The sequence below is a fragment of the Brienomyrus brachyistius genome, chromosome 6 (genome assembly GCF_023856365.1).
Source record: "Brienomyrus brachyistius isolate T26 chromosome 6, BBRACH_0.4, whole genome shotgun sequence".
Lineage (NCBI taxonomy): Eukaryota > Metazoa > Chordata > Actinopteri > Osteoglossiformes > Mormyridae > Brienomyrus > Brienomyrus brachyistius.
In genome coordinates this window covers 28,064,177-28,087,525 of record NC_064538.1, presented here as the reverse complement: position 1 = coordinate 28,087,525, position 23,349 = coordinate 28,064,177, and the positions used below count along the sequence as shown (strand labels likewise).

Genomic DNA, 23,349 nt, shown 5'->3' with positions numbered 1-23,349 from the left:
TTTGCAGGGTGCTTTGCTTATGTGCACAGTGTTATGCGTTTTCAGCATGGCCTGCTTTTGTAGCACATTTGTCCTTCTGGGCCACCATACCTATAGTAAAAGAAGAACAGCATCAGTAAGACCATGAGGTATGAGGATTGGTCACATTCTTGTCTACCACACTTTAAATGCAATATTACATGTTGATGAAGGCATACAGTGATGCAATGAACAGAATTGTTACCTCACATCTCCAGGGCTGGTTGTCTGAGTTCTGAATGCATGGAGTTTCTTTTAGTGTTGTGCGAGTTTCTTCCTGCTGCCCTGGCTGGCATCTTAACATTGCCCATTGCTGTGTGGATAGCCCTGTGTCCTATCCTGCCTGGGATCGTCCCTGCACTGGTAAAGTAGTCCACACACGTCACTCTGACTCCATCCTCTCCCTTAGAGATGCCTTGATCAACAGGTAAGATGAGTGGTGTTCTATGCTGGACCTTTGCTGATGAGCTTCCACCATAGGTTCTTCAGGCAGTTGTCATGCAATGGCCAGTTGCAATCTTGTCACACACCACCAGGTGGCAGTCAGAATCATGCCAATGGTAATCATGACTTCCAGACTAGGAGTAACCTCCTAACTCAACCAATACATCTCAGTCCATGCCCTGCATCCTACCAGCTCCTGACCAAGCCCACTGCTGAAGATGTCCTTGAAGCCAGTCTCACAGTGTTTCAGCAGATGGCTGAAAGACAACGGTGGCCATTCCTAGACTGGACCCAAATTCCTAGACTGGCCCCTATCTAACCAGGGTGGCACAGGTGACATACCACACACTGCCCCAGCTGGCCTCCATTTTACATGAGAGCAACCCTGATCTGTAGGATGTGCCCTTGCCCACAAGAATAAATATATTCCAGGCAGCAAAGCCTGGTCAACTATCAGTGGGATCCAGTGAGGAAAATTGGTGCACTTCATCTGCACAGTCTGTCTGCAGGTTTGGCATATCACCAGTAATCCTCAACAGCTTCTACAAGTGCACTGTGGAGAGCATATTAACCTGCTGCAGAGCAGGGTCGTTTGGCAACTGCACAGGAGAGGACAGTCACTTCAGCAAGTGGTCAGATTAGCCCAGAAAATCACAGGGACAGACCTTCCTTCACTGCAGCACATGTGCGACAGGAGAACTCATCCTTCCCACACACTAAGTGAACATAATGCACGCTTTTCGCTGTATCATACATACAAAGACTTTTTGGACAATTGTATGCTTCCAACTTTGTGGGGTCAGTTTAGAGAAGGCTTTATGTTCCAGCATGACTGTACCACACCGTTGTGCAGAAAAACATTGTAGGTACGATTGATCTACACTTCTGAAGGCAAATTAGGTACTATTTATTTATCCACTAGAGGGGTCTATTGGTGCGTGTAGAATTTTGAACCGTTTTCGTTTTCATTTTAGCTGGTTCGAATCGAATCTGAGTTTAGTGAATACTGGCGCGTGCTTTTCTCTGATTACTTGTAAACATATTTAAGAAACATATTTTGTCTGAGTCATTTTATTTACATTGTTCAGACCTTAACCGATTATCCAATACACCAAAATGTTGTACAAGCGCATTTTATTTAATAAACTGAGAAACGAGATGCAGACGTGAAATTACCGTTCAGATATTATATCGTAATGTTCCTTGCTATTGCCACTTAGTTCGATTTATCCCATTAAAATATCAAATGTTCAGCAGTCTAAATGGGTGAAAGAAATTTAAATCGTTGAAAAAGTTCATCTCATCTCATTAAATACATATAGCTTGCATTTAAAAACTCAATCTACCCCGTCCTAGTGACGTCTTCCTCAATAATGCAACTTCCAATTGTAAAAGAATAAAAGCAAATCCGATGTAACTATCGGCAGGTGCCAACGCACAGCACTGTTCCGATGAGCCTCAATCATAACACGCTGCTTTCTGTCTGATTGATAGACGTCATGTTTTACACCGAGATAAGGCACGGAAGGAGTACATCGCCCAATGTTTTTGGAGTTCAGCAAAGGTCAGCAAACCTACTGTGACATAAAAGCGGTATAGACCAAAGAAGAAAAGAATGGTGGCGAAATGTTTTCCGAAAGACGCTGCTCGTGTGGATGTTGTGAGCGGAAAACAAAGTTTTTTGAGAAACAAAAACTGAGCAGTCGAACGAGTAGTCACTAGAAGAAGTTAACGAATACAACGTACAGATATTTGTCGTACTTATTATTTTTTCTAGTTTACAGATGTAGAAAATGAAACTACACAGAGTCTCAAGTGCATAAGCTTTGGCGGATTGATGACTTGCTGACATTTCGCCGCGAGCCGAGCGCGAGTCTAGCGCAAGCTTCTCCGGACAGTCATGATGAGAAAAACGAGAAGAGGTCGCGTTGGGATGTTTCTGGCCACCTCCATCGGATCTATCTTCATCGTTATATTCTACTTTCAAAACTTGGCACCAGGTAAATTTACACTCTTTCGGCTGTGGATTAAGCAGTTCTGCTGCTGAATGACATAATAAAGTGTCATTCTGTGTTGTTCATGTTATTCTGACCAGCGTATTTCACTGCAGCGTGCTTTGCTCTAGCTTATTTATGCCATTATATATAGGCCTAGTAATTAAATATTGTAACAAAGTGGTGAAAGAATAAAACGGCTGTGTTTCAACTGCTGGTCTAGCTGACTGTCAGTCCCGAGTGGATGTTGCTCAACGGTAATTTAGCTGAATGGTAAAACCATTAACGAATACTACCAAATGACCATGAAGTAGTCTAGTACTAATGAGATGTTCAGTTGTAATATACAGGGTTGCCAACTGTCACCCATCTGGCTTGAATCTCAAGCAAGCCCGCTGACCAAAGTTGACAACCCTGGAAAAAAATAATGTATATTTTATATATTGTATAATATAGTGTGTATGTAAGTACAAAGGGTAAAATGTTCCAGAGTTTACTCATCTTAATTATAACAAAGTATCGCATAATCTTTTTATTCATATTGGCCTATATATATCATTGTTGATGCTTTTCACCAGTTGTATACAGTTAGAATATATGCCCTAATCTAGTTAAATGTATATTAACTTGATTGATCTAGTGATCAAAGCAGTATCCATGCTTTGATATCCTTACATGTAAAATTAAAATCGTTGGTAACTTATGCTCGGCAGTATACCGGTCCATCTGCTACGACATGAATTTTTCATATACTGCCTTACTATATCATATAGCTGAAACAGCAGCTGCGGCTCTTCAATAGGCAGCATATCATATAGTATCGTTCGCTGCTAAAATCGCTACGGATCGCTGTGCAGAATGCATTAATGGTGCCTACCCTTGTTATAACCTTATGACACATCAGTTACCCGAATATAATATCGTGTCGGTTAAGCAAACGTGTTGTCAACAAGCTAAACATATGGTAATATTCAATAAAATATATCTCTATGGTACTAAAATTACTGTTACAAGCAATAAAACATGTCACTATTTCGGTAAATATTAGTTGAATAAAACCATGTGTATGTGTAACAATTATCCAGTTAAGTACACAGTTATAATCAACAAAACATATCGCTATGGAGCTGAATATACATTAATAACCTAATAAAACATGTTGGTTATACTATCAAGCCAAATGTAAACGATTTTTAAATAATAAATTGATAATCATGTCCATTAATGACGTAATGTATTAATGTCTTGAATTTCAGACTTCCATACCCCTAGTCTATTTCTACCCTGTAAAATACATGAAAATAAGAGACCAAGTTGAAGATTTGTACTCATTTTATCCTTGTCGATGCGCACACCCTTTTCCAGATTATTTTAATTCTCGTTCCATCAAGCAATCGGATTTTATTAAATGCTTGCCCCGTCATGATCTCTGTGATTCACAGTCTGTCATTATGTGTATAGCATGTAAGCGGGGGTGGCATGGTGGTGCACTGGTTTGCAGTGTTGTCTCACACCTCTTGTGTCAAGATTCTAGTCTCTGTCATGGCTCCATGTGTGTGGAGTTTGCATGTGCCCTATGATGGGTTGGTGGCCCATCCTGGGTTACTCCCTGCCTTGCCCCTGTAGCCTCCGGGGTTGGCTCCAGACTCCAGCAACCCTGAATACGACAAGCAGTTACAGAAGATGGATGGATCGATGGATGGATGGATGTGTGAAGTGGATGGGGAAATGCTTGATTAATCCTTAGTGATCATCTCTGTGAAGAGTAATTACAGATATGAACAGGGATTACCTTTTCTTTGTCTTTGATGAAGTACGACAGGTTGCATTTTCTTTTGAAATCGTTTTATTTTGGGAAATCATTTATTTTGCACGAAGTGGTATTGACTCCTGTTGGATGAGTCAAAATGACTCTCAAGACTTGCATGATCTGTTTATTCCTACCTTCATTCAAATTCAGAAAATCTGTAGACTTAAGTGTGTCTTGTCACGTATTGTTCTCTTTGTTTTGCTTAGATAAGTGGTGTTTCTCAATACCAAAAATGCAGGGATCATATTTGTGGTCTTGTTATGACCAGTCTTACCAGTTTTCGTCCCAAGAATGAACAGCGGGCACAATGAATTGTGGGACTGGTCTTGTTCGGTTAGGATTCAACCGATGTATCCTCATATGTGGGGTGGGGCAAGAGCAACATCCATCCGTGACATAGCAGGTGGCAGCTAATTCAGTGCTCGGGGGTGGTACCTTGCTCAGGGTACTTCAGTGGTGCTTTGCTGGTCAGGGATTTGAAAGATTGCTGGTTTAATTACAAGTGCACTTCCCTAACCATTAAGACACCACTGACCAAGACAGCAGATTTGTGCTTTTTGTGTTTTTTTGGTTTTGTTAGTGTTCATACTTGATAGCACTCCTTGTATTTTATCAGTTATTTGATACTGTTACATGTTCATTATTCAGTTTAAAGGCCTGTATTAACATATAACCCAGTACATGTGTAAATTGTTGGCCAGTGGTGATTTGATTTGATTACCATTATCGAAGGAATGATTTGATGGAGGGGCGGCATGTTGGTGCAGTGGTTAGCACTGTTGCCTCACACCTCTAGGACCCAGGTTCGAGTCTCTGCCTGGGTCACATGTGTGTGGAGTTTGCATGTTCTCCCCATGTTGTCGTGGGGTTTCCTTTGGGTACTCCGGTTTCCCCCCACAGTCCAAAAACATGCTGAGGCTAATTGGAGTTACTAAATTGCCCATAGGTGTGCCTGTGTGAGTGAATGGTGTGTGAGTGTGCCCTGTGATGGGCTGGCCCCCCTGGTTGGCTGATTCCCTGCCTCGTGCCCATTGCTTCTGGGATAGGCTCTGGACCCCCCGTGACCCAGTAGGATAAGCGGTTTGGAAAATGGATGGATTATTTTGATAACCCACATTCAAACCTTTTTTTTAAATTTCAGTAAAAAAAATCACTATTAATATTTATTGTTCTGTTGTCAACTACTGAACTGTTCAGAAAAACATAGGCCAATACTGGCATTTTGACCAAATTGCTATGCAACTCTAAGATCAACATTGCTTTTTGCTTAGCTAGCTAGTTAGCTTCCTCAGGGTCTTGAGCATTGCTACAGTAGCAGTGCCTAAACAGAGGCATTTCCCAAAAGCATCATAGCACAAATATTATTTTAACCATTAGAGAGAGAGTTCTGCACTACAAGACAAGGGCGAGTTTCCCAAAGTGTTGTAGTCCAAAGATAATCAGTTAGGCCTTCCCCTGCCATACTACCTTTTGGAAAATTGCCTGCCAGCACTGCATCTCTCTGCAGCATGTGAACATGAGAGTGCGTGACCCAGAAGTAGAAGTTTCCTTATAATCCTATTGCCCAGGCTTCACAAGAGTTTAACTGTCCATGTTGACATTTGAAACAACTGTGGATTGATTGTCTGTGTAAGATTTATCCCATGTATATAAATAAGGGAGATGGCCATTCAAATTTCTCCTTACCTGGCTCATAATCTAGATCCTCCCCCAAAGATATGATGAATGTGGGGGTGATCAATTCTGACACAATGGTGTCTTTAATAGCCAGTCTTATGCTTTTCAGCTGTTTATTCCTCCTGCCTGTATGTGTACCAAACAAAGAAGTGGTAAGAAAATATAATGAAAATGGCAAATTGATTGTATTCGCAACATCCTCATAAAATTACACACACACATACTCTCCACAGTATACACATAACTCCTGCCTTGGTCAAAATGTCCTGAGCAAAGCCAGGAATGAGGTTTTAGTTGTGAAAGTGTTGTGCAATACTTCAGTCTGGGGGTGGGGGCAGAGGTGTGGGGGAGGGAGCAAGAGAAACTGACCTTTGACTGTGACTGTACAGTCACACATTTTTGGTTATTGAATTATGGTTCCTCACAATGGTAACTTCACTTCTCAGAGAGCACATACTGTAGTACAACCAGAGTCAACAGATCAGCTCTTTTTTGTGTTCAGTCCACCACCTCTGCTTCAAAACTCTTCTCTTTCTCTAACCCTCTGCCCCTTTATAAAATTAGCTTGCCATTGGGAAACCTGTAGCTGTCACTTATTTATTTTTTCATTTAGACTAGTTCAGTTGCCTGGAAACTTTCCTTTGGTGGATTTCAGACTCATAGACATCTGGAAACGGAAGAAATCTTCAAACAATGACAACCACAGCAATGCCAGAGACATGTGGTGCCCTGCAGTGTTGCATGTATGTCAGATGATTTTGTGCTGTACATTTTGTGCATGGGTGGTGTCATTCTTACTCCAATTATTCCTGGTGCAAATTGCTGCTTTCTTATCCCCTAACGGGAAAATGAATACATTTTCCTTTTACTTTACTCTAAGGATCCCTTGTTGCACACTTGGCAGTTGAAATATCCACCCAGGTGGACATAAGGAAGTGATTAGATACAGGTCAGGCCATTTATAATACTGTTCACTGTGGCATGACTTGGCAGTTGTTCCAGAACTGTCATTGATGACAGCTGGACATATATCTCTCATCCAAACGGTTTCATTTTTTTAATGCTAATAACTTTTATTAGCAAAACAAAAGGATTTGTCTGATAAATGAAACAACAGTGCCAGGCATGAAATTTGTTTTGTCCTTCCACATACAAACTTCTTGTTACTCATGCCCTCCCTCTCTTACTCCCCTGGCCCCTGGCTGTCTTATAGGCAATATGTTCCCTTCTCTCTCCTCTGTGTTGGGCTGGCACCTGTGTGTGTAAATAAACCTTTGTACTCTGCTGTTCCAAGGCCCGTGTTGAAGAAGGGGGTGGACAGGCTGGGCTGTGGTGTGGTGGCATGGGGGGTCAGTCCCCACAATTTTCGATGACCTCTGCCCCATTGGCTCTGTTACACACTGTCTGGCATCCAAGCATTTGCAGACAAAAGTCTAGAAAATATCTCATCTGTTGTACCAGATAGAAGGTAATCTTCCATTAGAAGATCTTCCATGCCAGGTGTCATTTGTTTCCTGAGTGATGACAATACACAATTAAGTAAAGTCTGCAAGTTTCTATCATCTAAATCATGATGATAACCGAATTCATTTTCCCTTCAGCGATCCCTCAGAGCTATAACCCCTGGGTTCCCAAGAACTGCATGTTTTCATGAAACCTCTTTACTGCACCCCTTGGGCATTTGTTTCCTTTGCTTTGTGAGCTTTCCCAGAAGGCACCTCCAAAAATGCTGTTGAGTGCTATTTTGGTGATGCATTTGTGGGCTTTTTTGCCTTTGTTTCCGTCACCTTTCAGTTTCCTGTCACAGCCTCATGCTGTAGTGCTGTGCTTGGCTTGAAATAAATGAGATCTCTTCATCCTACGTATGCTGTCTCTTCCTTTTACATTCACATGTTCCTACGTGACTGGAAGCTTTGTAAATGTAACAACAAAAACTCACACAGCTGACAAGTAGGGGGTTTTCCTGGGGGTTTCTTATTAATACACAAGTCACTCATAGATGGGGATTGATTTAATCCATCCTTCCTTTAGAGTGTGCCTTAGTTTTTGATACTTTAGGTCATGTAATCTCTTATACTTACTGTTGATAATATGTCCCTAATAATGTCCATGTTATACAAAACTCGATTGACTGACTTTGGCATTAAACTGATATTTAGAGGGAGGCAAACTGAAATAAGATTGTACTTCTTTGTAATTATATTCTGCCTTATGAACACCACTGGAAGCACTCTGCGTTCATCTGGAATGTTATAGGATGGCCAGGCACTGCACGATGAGGCCATTTGGCTCCTGCTTTCTCAGAGTGACATCCCTCAAGGCTACCATAGCTTGACAACTGTTGTGCCCATTGTATGTGCAGGTCATCCAATTAAATGTCATGCTTTACTAAAGTTTTATGTTTGGAGATTCTTTCTAGATGTTATACATATTTAGGGGGTTCTTCTACAGTTCCTCTATAGCCAGACTGAGATGAGCTCCATGACTGCTGGGAATTCTAGCTCTGGTCTGTCAAATGTCCCACATAACAATTAAGTGTACGTGGATGTACGTGTCCATACTTGTGCACACTTTTCACTGGTAGGGGTGCCTTTGTAACATGTGTGTGCTTGTGAAACAGAGAATGATTCCATAACTATTAGGAGTGTTCAGTGCAAGGCTATCAAAACCACATGAATAAGCAAGTTTAATTCAGTTCAGTTTAACTCTACTTAATATGTCCCTTCAATATAGACGAATGACTTTTCAGCAACAAATCGTATGCATACCATCCAGTAATATAATTCACCCTTGCTGAATGGAAGAGGGGAAAGAAAATAAGTAATATAATATGTAATTGTTAACAGAATAAACTTCTGCATCTTGATCCTTTCCTTATTTTGACCTTTAATTTATGTTTTCTTGGAATCAAGCCCAGCTCACATGGGGGATACCAGGATGTAGTTCATCCTACCTGGGTGCAGCTGTTTTGGACCTCATCTGGCAAGCAGCTTTTACTTGTTGGAATTCATTGAGCTTGTGCCTACATGCTCTGACTCATTCAGGCCGGATGGTTATAGCTCTGCAAGCACTACGGTAGAAATTTCCCTGGCTGAGCAGGCAACTTCCCCAGCAAACATTCAGACTGGAGGTTATGCAGTCATGTGCACCTCAGTGCACTGCATTCAGCTGGAACTGCACTTAGCATTAGGAACCAAACGAGGGTTCTGGTGGGAAAGCTGAAGAGTCTGCATCCATTAGCATGCAAGCAGAACAGCTGGGCATGCCAGCACAAGTGGAGAGACAAACTGAGCAACATGTGCTAATGCTGACAGTCACGGGCACAGAGCTCCTGACACTGAAACTCAGGTGCAAGCAGGAGGATCAAACTCTGCACAGTCCCGCACTGGGACATCCTACCACAGAGATTCATGACTTTTATGTAAAAAGCAAGTCACAATTAGTGCTGAACCTGGCCCTAGGTGGAGACCATTAAATCATCAATGCCTGACAGTGGCAGCTGGGAACTACTAGCAAATGTGAACGAATGGAGATAAACCCTGTGCATGGGTAATATATTAGTGTACACATGCTTTTTGAATTTGACTGCTGCTGCTTGCTCACAGATAGGTGTGAGAGAAGTCTGAATGATGAAAAGTATGTGAGAAAATTACCAATGCCGTCATAGCCCAAATTAACAAATGATTTAAGCAAATAAGAACATGAAAAGGCTTACACTTTATGGTATCTGTATAAGGACAGGAGATGACTGTAGTTCCTGTTGTAAAAGAGGTAGTCCAAAATGAAACAAAGACCTTCCCCATTTTTATTTTTGAAGCAGGGACGGATTATGGGTTGTGTGGGCCCCTGGGCAAAACGTTTGCGAGCCCCCCCCCCCCCACCACCACCAGCACCAGCACCACCAGCACCACCACCACAACCACCACAATTCAAGGGCCCTTGGCAGCCAAACGCCCTCCCTATAGGGTCAGGGGCCCTTGTAGGCAGAGGATCAAAGAATGTAGGCCCTCTGAAATAGACAAACGAAAATAAATTGTTGATAAGCGTTGCAAATTGTTTTGGGCTAGGGGCCCCACAGGCCCCCTGCACCCCAAGGGCCCCTGGGCAGCGGCCCCGCTGGCCCGGTCCGTAATCCGTCCCTGTTTTGAAGAATCACATAATTATGAGCCTGTGTTTGGAGCATCTCTGTGGAAATATATGTATTTGTTGACTGTCAGGAAACTGCAAGTATAACTCATTGTTTAAAATGATGTTATTATGGATGAACTCTAGGTTTATTTTTATAATATTGGTTATTTTTATGATTGAGTAATTGGATAAAATAAGTTATTTTGTATTTGTATTGTGAGAAAAAATGAAAGAGTTTATTCCAAGCATGTCTTTGAATAAAGAAATAGATGTTTTCTTGTGGGGGTGGCATGGTGGTGCAGTGGTTAGCACTGTTGCATCACATCCTGGGTTGTTCCCTGCCTCATGCCCATTGCTTCCGGGATAGGCTCCGGACCCCCCGCGACCCAGTAGGATAAGCAGTTTGAAAAATGGATGGATGGATGTTTTCTTGTCATGAAGACACAAACTTTCAATTTCAAGAAGAATGAAAGGTTATCAAAAAAAATTTTTGAAAGTGCAGTCCACTCCTCTTTGGTGCATTAACTGCCCCGTTGCATCTGTACATACTGTTAAAGTAAACATCTACTTACAAGTTCAAAATATAAAAGTTCAACATATAGATGGCACATGACGAGCATGATCAAAATGCTACCAGTGCTGACCATGGTTGAGCAATCCTCATGAAGTTGTCTATAAGAGACTGCAGTTTAGTGAAAAACACATTACAGTTTATTACCTTTACTTCCAATAGAGAAAATTGGCTGTGGTCAGGTTAAAATCAGGCAGTTAAAGCCTATAACTTTTTAGAAAGTAGTATTAAAACATGCACATCAAATATTACTAATTCTTATTGCACATCACTTGTCCACACGACAGTCCAGAATGTACAAAAATCAAAATATATTTTAAAATATGGTCATACATTCTTGATCTCTTGGCACTGATATAATTAGCTGCTATCACTCAAGTTCCCTAATTTATGGAGGGACTGTATTAAGCAATATTTTAAGATATTTATATTTCTGCCAAACCTATGCTAATGAATAAAAAAGGAATTTTGCTGAATGTGCAGTTTGGAACTTTTCAATGTTATGAGTGAATTTTAATTTCATTAGACTAGGCAGTTTAACATCATTGTAACAACACAGTTTTCTGTGGTGGATATAATTAGCGGTCCCAGCTTCTCCCAGCCGCCTTTCAAATTGAGCTTAATAACTTGATGAAACACTTGAATGGAGTGAAAGGAAGAGATGAGTGGTAGAATATGGCAGGTACATTCAAAAGTTTGGGAGCATTTCAGCTTGAGATCTTGCGTAATGCGGTTTTACAATGTTTGCATTATACAAAATTTTCTTTTCTCAAATTGAAATGCTCCCAAACGTTTGATAGTTTCTGCTAGAGCTGCGATATGTGAAATTTTTGTGAGCAATATTGTTATAAAACCAAAATCAAGATGAAATTTCCCCAAAATAAACTATAGACAAAATTATCTTGTTCTTATCTACCAATAGTGTGTCAAATAAGTTGTTAATGTTGCTTTGAGTTGTATAAATAGACACAAAGCAGTGTTGACCAATGCGATTTGATTATTGTGCATGGGTACATCGTGGCGACAATACAGAAATGATATGTTATGTGGCCCTAATTTCTGCTGTTTCTGTCACTCGTGTCACTACTTTCACTATTCCCATTTTAATTTTTCTTCATTCCTCTACACAACAAGAGGCTTCTTTCTTGGTTCTCCAGTCTGTCTGTGCACTCCTGCAATAATAGTTCAGAGGATCATAAAGGGAACAATCAAGGCAGAGAATTTTCATGAACCGAATTATTCAAGTAGTCGTTTCATCCTAGATGATGTGCATCTTTCTTATGCTTGTGTCATCTATTAACACAAACCATACCTGTAAGAACAGCCATCATAGATACAGATCAAGTACAACACACTTGCATTTAATACAACAAACACATTTTCGGTTATAATTCATTTACTAGATCTGTAGAAGGTCTGCATTCAGTAGCATAGCCATGCTGCACTTCAGCAGCTCAGAATAAGTCACAAAGGATAACACAGGAAGCAGGCCAGCTTTACTCCCTCTGCCTGCTAGGGTCCCACCCTTCCTCTCCACTGCTTTTCTAGTCTCTTGAGATGCAGCCCTATTCTATTCAAGAGGTGCAGGGATCCAATAAGAATGCACTGGGCTGTACCAGGAGGTGGGGGGAGCATGCATTGGTGGGGGGATGAAATACTGGAGTCCCTAAAAAGCAGGGAAGTGGGACAGAAGGAGAAGGCAAGCAACCAAACCTAAAAGAGATTCACTCATGTTCAGAACGTAAATGTCAGTTGAAAATACAGAAGGCTGTATATCAAAAGGAGAATTATGTTAGCCTTGTGTCCTAGATAGCATTTGAATCTTGCCTTTCCTGGCTTGGCCAAATTCTTAAAAATTAACATAAGAACATAAGAACTATACAAACGAGAGGAGGCCATTCGGCCCATCAAGCTCGCTTGGGGAGAACTAAACTAATAGCTCAGAGTTGTTAAAATCTTATCTAGCTCTGATTTAAAGGAACCCAAGGATTCAGCTTGCACTACGTTATCAGGAAGACTATTCCATACTCTGACTACGCGCTGTGTAAAGAAGTGCTTCCTTAAATCCAGTTTGAAATGTTCTCCCGCTAATTTCCACCTATGGCCACGAGTTCGTGTATTTGAACTAATGCTGAAGTAACTATTTGGTTGAACAGCATCCAAACCTGTTAGAATCTTATATACCTGGATCATGTCCCCCCTCAGTCTCCTTTGCTTGAGACTGAACAGATTTAGCTCAAGTAACCTTTCCTCGTATGACATTCCTCTAAGACCAGGAATCATTTTTGTGGCCCTACGCTGCACCTTTTCTAAGGCCACAATGTCCTTTTTAAGATATGGTGACCAAACCTGCACACAATATTCTAGGTGAGGTCTCACCAAGGAATTGTATAATCTTAGCATTACCTCCCTTGATCAGCTACCTTTATTTCAGTGACACCCATGAAATACCTGTACTTTATATTTCTGCTCCCTAGATGGAGTACCTTACTTATTTATCGACGTTAAATTTCATCTGCCAGGTATCGGCCCAGTCACTAATTAAATCAAGATCCCGCTGTAGCTATTTGCTACACCACCCACCTTGGTGTCATCTGCAAATTTCACCAGTTTACTGTATATATTGGTATCTATATCATTTATGTAAATTAGAAACAATAGTGGTCCTAAAATCGAACCCTGCGGCACCCCAGGGTAAATTGTAGAAAATGCCACTGTTGCCTATCCAGACTATGCAGATCCTGCAGATCTTATGAACAGATTCTGGTGAACACTCGACTCATTTTCCTAGGCCTCTGGAACTCATTAAAGAAAGCTACTAAAAATGGCTTTTGGGAGAATGAGGCTTTGAGAAGGCCTGCCTCTGACAGACCTAGTGAGAAAGGGGAAAAATGAGAAAATATATAACCCACTTGGAATCAAAGGTCGTCAAGTTGCACAGAATTCAAAATCCTTTCTGCTTCGAGCTGCTCTTGTTCAAGCATGACTCAATGATTCTCAGCCCTTTACCATGTCAGACAAACTGAGGAAGTTTGGGTTGAGGTGTGGAGAAGGAACTGTACCTTTGGGAATCGATCTCCGGCTGAGTAACAGAGTTGTCTTATTTATTGGTTATTGTGATCTACATATTAACATTTTTTTTTTGGGGGGGGGGGGGGGGGGGGGTTCATCGTCAGATGGGCACAGTAATGTGCTGTACCAGTGCATACTCCTCAACCTGACCTGACCTGGACTTTCAATGAAGAATGCTGGTCTTGAGCAACAGGGAGAATGCAGATTAGAAAATGAGTGATTAGGCCTAATTAGAACTGCTTGCTGATTTCACATAAACCCATATTGCAAGCACTTCAAAAAACTTCAAACTCATTTTACAAAGGAAGGAAATAGCAGCTGTAGAAAACACTTAATCTTGTGAACACAGTGACTCTGAAAGTATCGAACATTATAGGAATGATGAACTGTACGTGATCAAATTTTGAGACCGATTGCTCCAAAACTGAAGTAGTGTTGCATCGTAGTGGTTCTCACAGTGTAATGTATATCACACACACACACACACACACACACACACACACACACACACACACACACACACACACACACGTAGGGTATACCTATCCTTATGGGGCCCGCTCATTTACTTTTATTCACAGGAAACCGGTCCCCATAAGGGAAAAAAACGGATATTTATCACGTTATGGGGACATTGTATAGGTATACCTGCTCACACACACACACACACACACACACACAAATGGTATTCCAGATATCCATTATTATTTTATGTTTTATGTGTCACTTTGCCATTATATTTCCTTTTAACACTAACAGCTAGAAATTTCTCCATGGTTCCTCCAAATATGTAAGGATTAACTGGGCAACTTTCCTGCTGTAAATTTCACTACATTACTAATTATAACCATTAAATGAAATCGATACGTGGTGCATGTTTATTTTACGTTTAAAACTTTAATTGCTTTAATTTGGTGGAGTCATAAACAGGCATATGTGCACATTATTTTTAATATTTCTGAAGTTTGCAATTTCAAAATAGATTTTCCCCCAACTCAAACCTAGCACATGGTTCTGTCTCGTTTTTTCCCCCACCCACGTAATTCCTTTATGCCCCACCAGGGTGGGATGGGGCACACAGTTTGAATACCTCTGGTATATATGGTAGATATTAATTAGCTGGGACAGTCAAAGTTTTACTTTCTCTCCAACTTTAAAAATATTGTCCTAGTAATAAAAATTAAAATGCTTGGAGTTTAAAAATTCAAGTTATCGGAGGTTCACTCTGTAATAATAATAATAATAATAATAATAATAATAATAATAATAATAATAATAATAATAATAATAATAATAATAATAATAAAGCAAACATGCCATCTCATTCATAGGTACTTAAATGATCCCCGTAAGGGAACTGGGAGTTTAGACATATGATCCAACAAAAAGAATAAAGGTACTGTATTCATCAATGTGGAGATACTGGGTCATTTTTGCATATGCCATCTTGCTCTTACATGCATATATAGGTGACAATATCAGGATCAGCTTGCATTTTTGGGATTATTGGGGTTAAAGGCCCTGAGCAAGGGCTCAACAGTAGTACGATTACAATGCCTCAGGATTCGAACCCACAACCTGGATCTGGGCACAGAGGCCTAACACACTGAGTTACACACAGCTTCAAAGGTGCTAAATTTGGGATCCTTATGTTAAAAAAAAACTCAATTAAACAATACATAAGTCTTGATAGAGATTAGCTCTGTGCCCATAGAAATTAGTGGAGAGTCCCCATAAAGATATAGATAACTAATCTGTGTGTGTGTGCGTGTGTGCCCTGAGATGGACTAGCATTCTGTCATGTAAATACAAATACAATTTTGTCTATACAAAAATGTAAAGATATCATGAAATCCAAGTCAAAATAATATAGGAATATGGTTCCCTAAACATTATTGTTACTAATGTAGCTATTCAACACTTTTGGTTCTTATTTCCATTCCTCCATTGATGAACTGTTTGATGTTGCAGTATGTTTTTTCTGAGTTTGTGATATATCACCATTCAGGACATTGGTCTGTTACTGGGGCCATTTTCCTCTTAATATTTTCTGTAGTTTTTAGTTGCTTTGCAAAGGTCTATTTGAAATGTTCTTTTTTGTCTCTCCACCTTTAACTGAGGTCACATCTGCCCTTGTGGGTGAGCTGATGTTACGCAATGGATGGCTTTGCTCGGGTCTTTTGCAGAAACCAACCTGTAACTGAAAGAGAGCAGATTATCTCATAATCCCAGCTAACTCTGCTGAATTCGGAAGGAAAGGAGATATATAACAGTTGGATTTCAAGTCACTGTGGCCTGGGCAAGTTACATGATAAACTGACAAACCCCTTCCTCAATTTCTTTTCAGCTTGGGTAACTTCCTTTAATATATATGTTATGTAGCAAAGCAGGAGTGTGTAGTAATATAACTGAAAATTGAGTGTATAATTTTTCTAATTATTTACCTTTTTCGTAAAATTTTCTTTACATTTGAAATACCGGTAACACTTGACTTTAGGGTGCACAAATAATCTAGTAGTAATTTATTAATTAACCAGAAACTAAATGTTAGTTATGTACTGATCCCATGTTCATTCATCATTAATCAATTACAACGGTTCATAAATTTCATGCAGGAACTATATTTGTTCATGATTTGTTATTGAGTAGTAATTGAGTAACTAAGTTACTTGTGCCTCCCGCAAATAAAGTGTTACCGAAATATGTAACATCAGCATGGTAATAGCAGAAATATACATGGTGTATTTCTGTAATACACAGTAATCCTGTTCCTCAAATTTAAGTTTAACTGACCCACCTGCAAATGACCCGAATATCATTCAAAACATTCGTGAGTTTTCCACTTTTTTTTAGGAAAAATGCTGAAAATAATTTAAATCGGAATTGGATTTCGTATCGTTATCGAAACAGAAATTTTGGTATCGTGACGCTAGCATGCAATACTGCATGCTCTGTAATATTGATGTACTCCAATGATCTTTTTAAGGCTTTCATTCAACACCTAATTAGAGAAGGAGGAAAAAAACTGAAATTGTAGCTGATAACATACTGAGTGGATGTATATGTGGCTGTACCAGTGATCAGAAGGTCGTCGGCTCAAATCCTAGGGTCAGTGTTGGGGCCTTTGGTAAAGCCCTTGACCCCCCCCCCAATTGCTTCTGGACCTGGGTGACCCTGCTTTCTTAAATACAGGTGCAAGAAAAAGTATGTGAACCTTTTGGAACTATATGGATTTCTGCACAAATTCGTCATAAAATGTGATCTGATCACAGTCACAATAATAGACAAACACAGTCTGCTTAATACCACACAAATAATTATATGTTTTCATGTTTTTATTGAAGACCATGTAAACATTCACAGTGCAGGAGGAAAAACTATGTGAACCCCTAGGCTAATGACATCTCCAAGCGCTAATTAGAGTCAGGAGTCAGCTAACCTGGAGTCCAATCAATGAGATGCAATTGGAGGTGTTGGTTAAGCTGCCCTGTCCTATAAAAAACACACACCAGTTTTTGAGTTTGCTTTTCTCATAAAACATTGCCTGATGTGAATGATGCCTCGCACAAATGAGCTCTCAGAAGACCTACGATTAAGAATTGTTGACTTGCATGAAGCTGGAAAGGGTTATAAAAATATCTCCAAAAGCCTTCATGTTCATCAGTCCACGGTAAGACAAATTGTCTATAAATGGAGAAAGTTCAGCACTGTTGCTACTCTCCATACGAGTGGCCATCCTGTAAAGATGACTGAAAGAGCACAGCACAGAATGCTCAATGAGGTGAAGAAGAATCCTAGAGTGTCAGCTAAAGACCTACAAACATCTCTGGCACATGCTAATATCACTTTTGCCGAATCTATGATACGTAAAACACTAAACAAGAATGGAGTTCATGGAAGGACACCATGGAGGAAGCCACTGCTGTCCAAAAAAAACATTGCTGCACGTTTGAAGTTTGCAAAAGAGCACCTGGATGTTCCATAGCACTACTGGCAAAATATTCTGTGGACAAATGAAACCAAAGTTGAGTTGTTTGGAAGAATCACACAACACTATGTGCGGAGAAAAAGAGGCACAGCACACCAACATCAAAACTTCATCCCAACTGTGAAGTATGGTAGAGGGGGCATCATGGTTTGGGCTGCTTTGCTGCGTCAGAGCCTGGACAGATTGCTATAATAAAACTTGGGAATTCATCAAGAACTTTTGAGGGGAACTTAAGACCATCTGTCCACCAACTGAAGCTCAACAGAAGATGGGTGATGCAACAGGACAATGACCCAAAGCATAGAAGCAAATCAACAACAGCATGACTTCAACAGAGGAAAATATGCTTGAGTCCTGAGCTCAACCCGATTGAGATGCTGTGGCATGACCTCAAGAAAGTGAATCACGCCAGACATCCCAAGAATATTGCTGAGCTGAAACAATTCTGTAAAGAGGAATGGTGCAGTTATTAAATCCAAGGGTTCACATACTTTTTCCACCTGCACTGTGAATATTTACATGGTGTATTCAATAAAAACATGAAAACATATCATTATATGTGTGGTATTAGTTTAAGCAGACTGCGTTGTATTGTTGTGACTTAGAGGAAGATCAGATCACAATTTATGACCAATTTGTGCAGAAATCCATATAATTACAAAGGGTTCGCATACATTTACAGTTCCAAGAAAAAGCATGTTGCTTTGTTGACTTGTTAAATATTCAATTAAGGTGCTTTTGTCTATTGACATACTAACAATTATATGTTTAACTAAGTTTTTTTTTTTTCGACAGCAGTGTTGTAATGTAGCGTGACAGTATTCTGTGCTGCAGTTTAGTTAAAGCTTAATGCAGTGCATACAGCGCTGACCATTGTGGGTTTCCTGTTGTGTCTTCTGGCCATGCTGGAAGGGTGTCTTGTGAATTGCACCCCAGTGAGGCCACTGACACAGGCTGCTGAATGACAAAGGCAGGGAAGATTGTATACATTAACACAGCTGTGGCTCAAGGCCTGTTTGAACAGCGGTCTGAATGACGACAAATCAATGGATATAAGATCTGACACAAGATCTGAGCCAACAGGTACTCAAAAAGGAAAAAGAAAGAGAGTGAGTAAGGGGACAGGTGCTCAACCTGGACTGCTCCAGTGAATTGCTACATAAATGCACAACAAAAAGTTAAAAACTAAAAAAAACTTAAGGCAAACACGTGACAGATTTTTCATGAGATAAACTGGGAGACTGTGTTTCATTAATCTGTTGTTGTGTGTGTTTCCAGCTGCAGAGTATAGTATAAATAGGCAAGGGGTGTCTGGAAGAGGCCCATTGCAGACCGTGTACAAAACAACTGACCAGGTGAGTCATGTCCTTTACTGCACCACTAAAACCACTATAACTGAGTGTTGTGTAACCCTTAGGTCAGTTGTGGATGGTTCTCGTGTTTAGGGACATTTATCTTATTGCCCATCATCCTGCTATGTCTTAACTGCAGTACTTACAGATCAGCCAGGGGTGTGGATGCAGGGCCCAGGACTCACAAACCATGAAAGCCTGTGTCCCAGAGATAAAAGGGTGCATGCATACACTCACATTCAAACACACACACACACACACACACACACACACACACACACACACACACACACACACACACACACACACACACACACACACACACACACACACACACAAAAGTTGGTCTTCCTATCAAAATGGGGACTGTCCATTCATTTCTATGGGAAAAACCCTAATCCCAATCACGACACCCTTAACCCCCACCCAGCCCTAACCTTAACCATAAGTAACCAACCAAAACACCAGACTTTTGGCACTTTTACTTTTTTGATTGTATTCACAGATTTTTATAAAACTGAGGTTATCCAGATGGGGACCTGAAGAAGTGTCCCCAAAAGTAAGGAAGTTTCAGGTTTTACCGCACTTTGGGGATATTTTGGTCAATGCAAACGAACAAACGCACGCACGCACTTTTGTATTCATATCCCTCAACAATGACAACCCCTGCTGAGCCCTAATCTTAACCATAAGTAACCAAACAAAATACAGGACTTGTGGCATTTTTAGTTTTTTGAATAGAATTCATAGATTTTTAGAAAATGCCCCTTGTGGGGGGACTGAAAAATGGTCCCCACAATGTCAAAATAACAGGTTTTTACCATGTTCGGGGACACCACGTGTTACATAGTCCACATATGGTCCTCTTAAGTTCCACTCAATGTAAAATATACATAACCCACACACACAATCACAAACACTTTGCAGTAAGTGGACAATGTTAAAGGATCAAACACAGACATTTCATTCCCTTGCAAGTACTGGCCGGTTTGCAGTTGGGCAATTTTTTCAAACACAGCTGTTCCCTTACCACACATACAGCTGAGCTCTGTGCTCTTCCCAGCGGAGCTCAGATAAATGACAGGGTACAGAACACATTCCACTTTTCTCATTCCACTGTTCAGCCCTTTAAAGCGCTTTCCAGTATTTGTTTGTAGTACCTCCTATGTTTGTTTGAATACTTCTTATTACTAAAAATGTTACTTCTCCATTTTGCTGACTGCTTTAATACCGTGGTGTAAACTGTGTCTATGCTGGTGACAGCAGAAGCTGCCATTGCCCTCTATCAGATGTGAGATCAGTATATCAACTGCTTCGTCTGAGTCATTCAACAAAGAATAAACACTCAATATCTGATATCAGAGTAAGAAGCTAAAACGATCCACTTGAAGCAGGAAATGGTTACACAAGGAAACTTTTTTCAAGTTGCAAATTATCTCAAAGTAGTTTATCAGACACACAAACCACCTGTACCTTTTTTTACTGACCTTCTCTTTTGCATTTGTCTTGATAATTTTGTTGACTCTTTTCTCCTTCTTCATGCCTTTCTTCCTGCTTACACCTTGCTTTACCACCTGCTTCACACTTGGTCTTGCTGCTGTTCATCACAACTGATCCTCCTAAACCCCTGATTACATTTGTGCCCTGTAGCCCAAGTCTTTGGCGGAGCAGGAGGCTCACCGCGAGCGCCGAGAGCTGCTGCAAAAGGTGTGTCACTCCCACATGAAGAAGCGGCGTGTGCTTTCCCCAGAGGACCTCAAACACCTCATCGTGGATGACCAGCATAGGCTGCTCTATTGCTATGTGCCCAAGGTCGCCTGCACCAACTGGAAGCGTGTCCTGATGGTGCTAACTGGGGAGGGGCGCTACACCGATCCCCTGAAGATTCCTGCCAATGAGGCCCACATTCCCAGCAATCTGCGGACGCTTTCTGAATACCCCATAAAAGAGATCAACAAACGCCTACGCAGCTACCTTAAGTTCATCTTTGTGCGGGAGCCTTTTGAGCGCCTGGTGTCTGCCTATCGAAATAAATTCACCCGTAGCTACAACAAGGCCTTCCACAAACGCTATGGTACCAGAATCATTCGCCGGCACCGACCCAACCCACAGCCAGAAGCCCTGGAACGAGGCGATGATGTCTCCTTTGAGGAGTTTGTGTACTATCTGGTGGACCCGCGTACCCAGCGAGAGGAGCCCTTCAATGAGCATTGGGAGCGAATCCACTCACTCTGCCATCCCTGCCTCATTCACTACGATGTGGTGGGGAAGTATGAGACATTGGAGCAGGACTCAAATTATGTGCTGAGGCAGGCTGGCACAGGAGACGAGGTGCACTTCCCCACTCTTGGCAAGAACACAAGAACTACAGAGGACATGACAGCCCAGTTCTTTCAAAACATCAGCCCCTTCTATCAGAAAAAGCTTTACAACCTCTATAGAATGGACTTCTTGCTGTTCAACTATACCACTCCATCATACTTGACGTTTATATGAGTATGTTCTTGCAAATTTGTATTTAATAATTATACTGTGAGCTACACTATATGGCCAAAAGTATGTGGATACTCAAATTATTTTCTTAAATAATCCACAGGTGTATAATTAAGGTCATAGTCACACAATTTCTCACAACAAACATTAGCAGCAGGATGAGTGGTTGTATAGAAGAGGTTAGTGACTTTCCACCAAGTTACAATAGTTAGCTACATTTCTGCCCTGGTAGAGCTACCTTGGTCAACTGCAAATGAAGTGATAGTGAAGGTAAAACATTTGGGAGCAAGTTCATTAGTGAAGTGGTCGGTCACACAAAGTCACAGAAAGGGACCAGATCACCCAGCGTCAATACCCAACCTGGATGGCAGCACATCCCACCAGCAATGTTCTAACACCTAATGAAAGCTTTCCATTAGAGTGGAGGCTATTATAGCAGCAATGGGCCGATAAACTTCATATCGAGACCTTTGGTTTCAGAATGAGATGCTGGAAAAGCTGGTATCCACATACTTTTGGCTATATAGTGTATATTATTATGTGACCTATATTGTTATAATACTGAAACATTATGCCAAAGTCTTCAGTTGACCAGCATAGCAATTAACTCTAATCTAAAGTGAATGTGTTGTTGCTTTCATTGGTTCCCAGTTTGTCAGTAATGACTTATCCACTCAAGCTTATTGTGATCAGAGTCCAGTGCTGGGAAGTTTAGGATCTCAACATGACTGAGCGAGGTACTCACTCATCTGGACATACCCATAATTCTGTTACCTCCATTCTACAGTATTGGGGGGGGGGGCAGATACTCCTTCACATGACTACTAATGCTTATAGGTGTCAGTATTGGTTTTCTAATGGGTTACTTCGCACTTTCTTTTATGAGAGAATGCTAATACATTCAAGGCTAAGTATTGTCAGAGGCAGATAAAACCCCCTTTTTTATCCATAATGGTGAGTGCTATTCATAGGAGAGATATGTGGGGTGTCATGAGACCCACTTGGCATGTCATAATACAGTTATTTCATTGATATTTTACTGGGGCTGTGGGGTGCAAAAATGTCTGCCATAAGACAGACAATAGCATGCTGCATCCACAAAGTACTTTGTACTTTTAGCAGAGAGTTCTTGGAACTGTAACTGTTTCAGCAATGTCTGTGAAAGGTGTTTTATGAGCATAATGGGCAGAAATGCAAGAATTGTGGTCAGGAGCAGCCTGGCAGCATCTTTTCTGTAGCTCTTAGAACTTTCGGTCAAACTAACCACATAGTCAGATCTCACATGGCTCAAATAGCTCAGTGTAGGAGATGTTATGAAACTGTGAATTAAAATTGAAATGTGCGCTAGCCAACAGTACAAAAATATGTCCAGACCAGGAGAACAACTTGAGAGAACAAAAGGAAAAAAATAATTTATATGTCATGTTCGCTTTTGTTGGGCAGAAAAGAAAAATAGGTACTGGACTATAGAGATACTGGCATAGATGGAGGTCAGCTTGCATAGTGACTGACTTGGCAAAGGGAATACAGCAGTATCAGTGTACTGTGTCCAATGCACCACTGTGGTGTTTTTCTGCAATAAAACGGAAAAGCTTGGAAAGAGAGCTTTGGGACCTGCCCTATTTTCTTCTCGATGTCACTAACCTTTGTTACTGGCAGCTGGTTGACTGCGAATAACAGGCTGATCAGCAAGTCGATCATGATATCTTCTTCTGCCCCCCCCCCCCCCCCCCCCCCCATGTACCGATGGGATGCAGGCCACTCACCCCACCCCCCGTTCCCTAAAAAAAACGCTTGACCCC

The 23,349-nt window shown here is 40.9% G+C and overlaps 1 protein-coding gene across 1 annotated transcript; it reads left to right on the top strand.

Annotated features, from left to right (window-relative positions):
• The first annotated feature begins 1,878 nt into the window (after positions 1–1,878).
• Positions 1,879–23,151, top strand: LOC125745092 (carbohydrate sulfotransferase 11-like). Its single transcript, XM_049017588.1, has 3 exons — positions 1,879–2,462; positions 18,981–19,057; positions 20,705–23,151. The coding sequence occupies exons 1-3, from the start codon at positions 2,363–2,365 to the stop codon at positions 21,548–21,550; spliced, it is 1,023 nt and encodes a 340-aa protein (XP_048873545.1). The 5' UTR covers positions 1,879–2,362; the 3' UTR covers positions 21,551–23,151.
• The last annotated feature ends 198 nt before the right edge of the window (positions 23,152–23,349 follow it).

Bases quoted from the DNA above. Each gene is read 5' to 3' on its own strand.
- LOC125745092 (XM_049017588.1), top strand. From the start codon at position 2,363: ATGATGAGAAAAACGAGAAGAGGTCGCGTTGGGATGTTTCTGGCCACC. The intron at 2,463-18,980 runs GTAAATTTACAC...GTGTGTTTCCAG, and splicing joins CTTTCAAAACTTGGCACCAG to CTGCAGAGTATAGTATAAAT. The intron at 19,058-20,704 runs GTGAGTCATGTC...TGTGCCCTGTAG, and splicing joins TGTACAAAACAACTGACCAG to CCCAAGTCTTTGGCGGAGCA.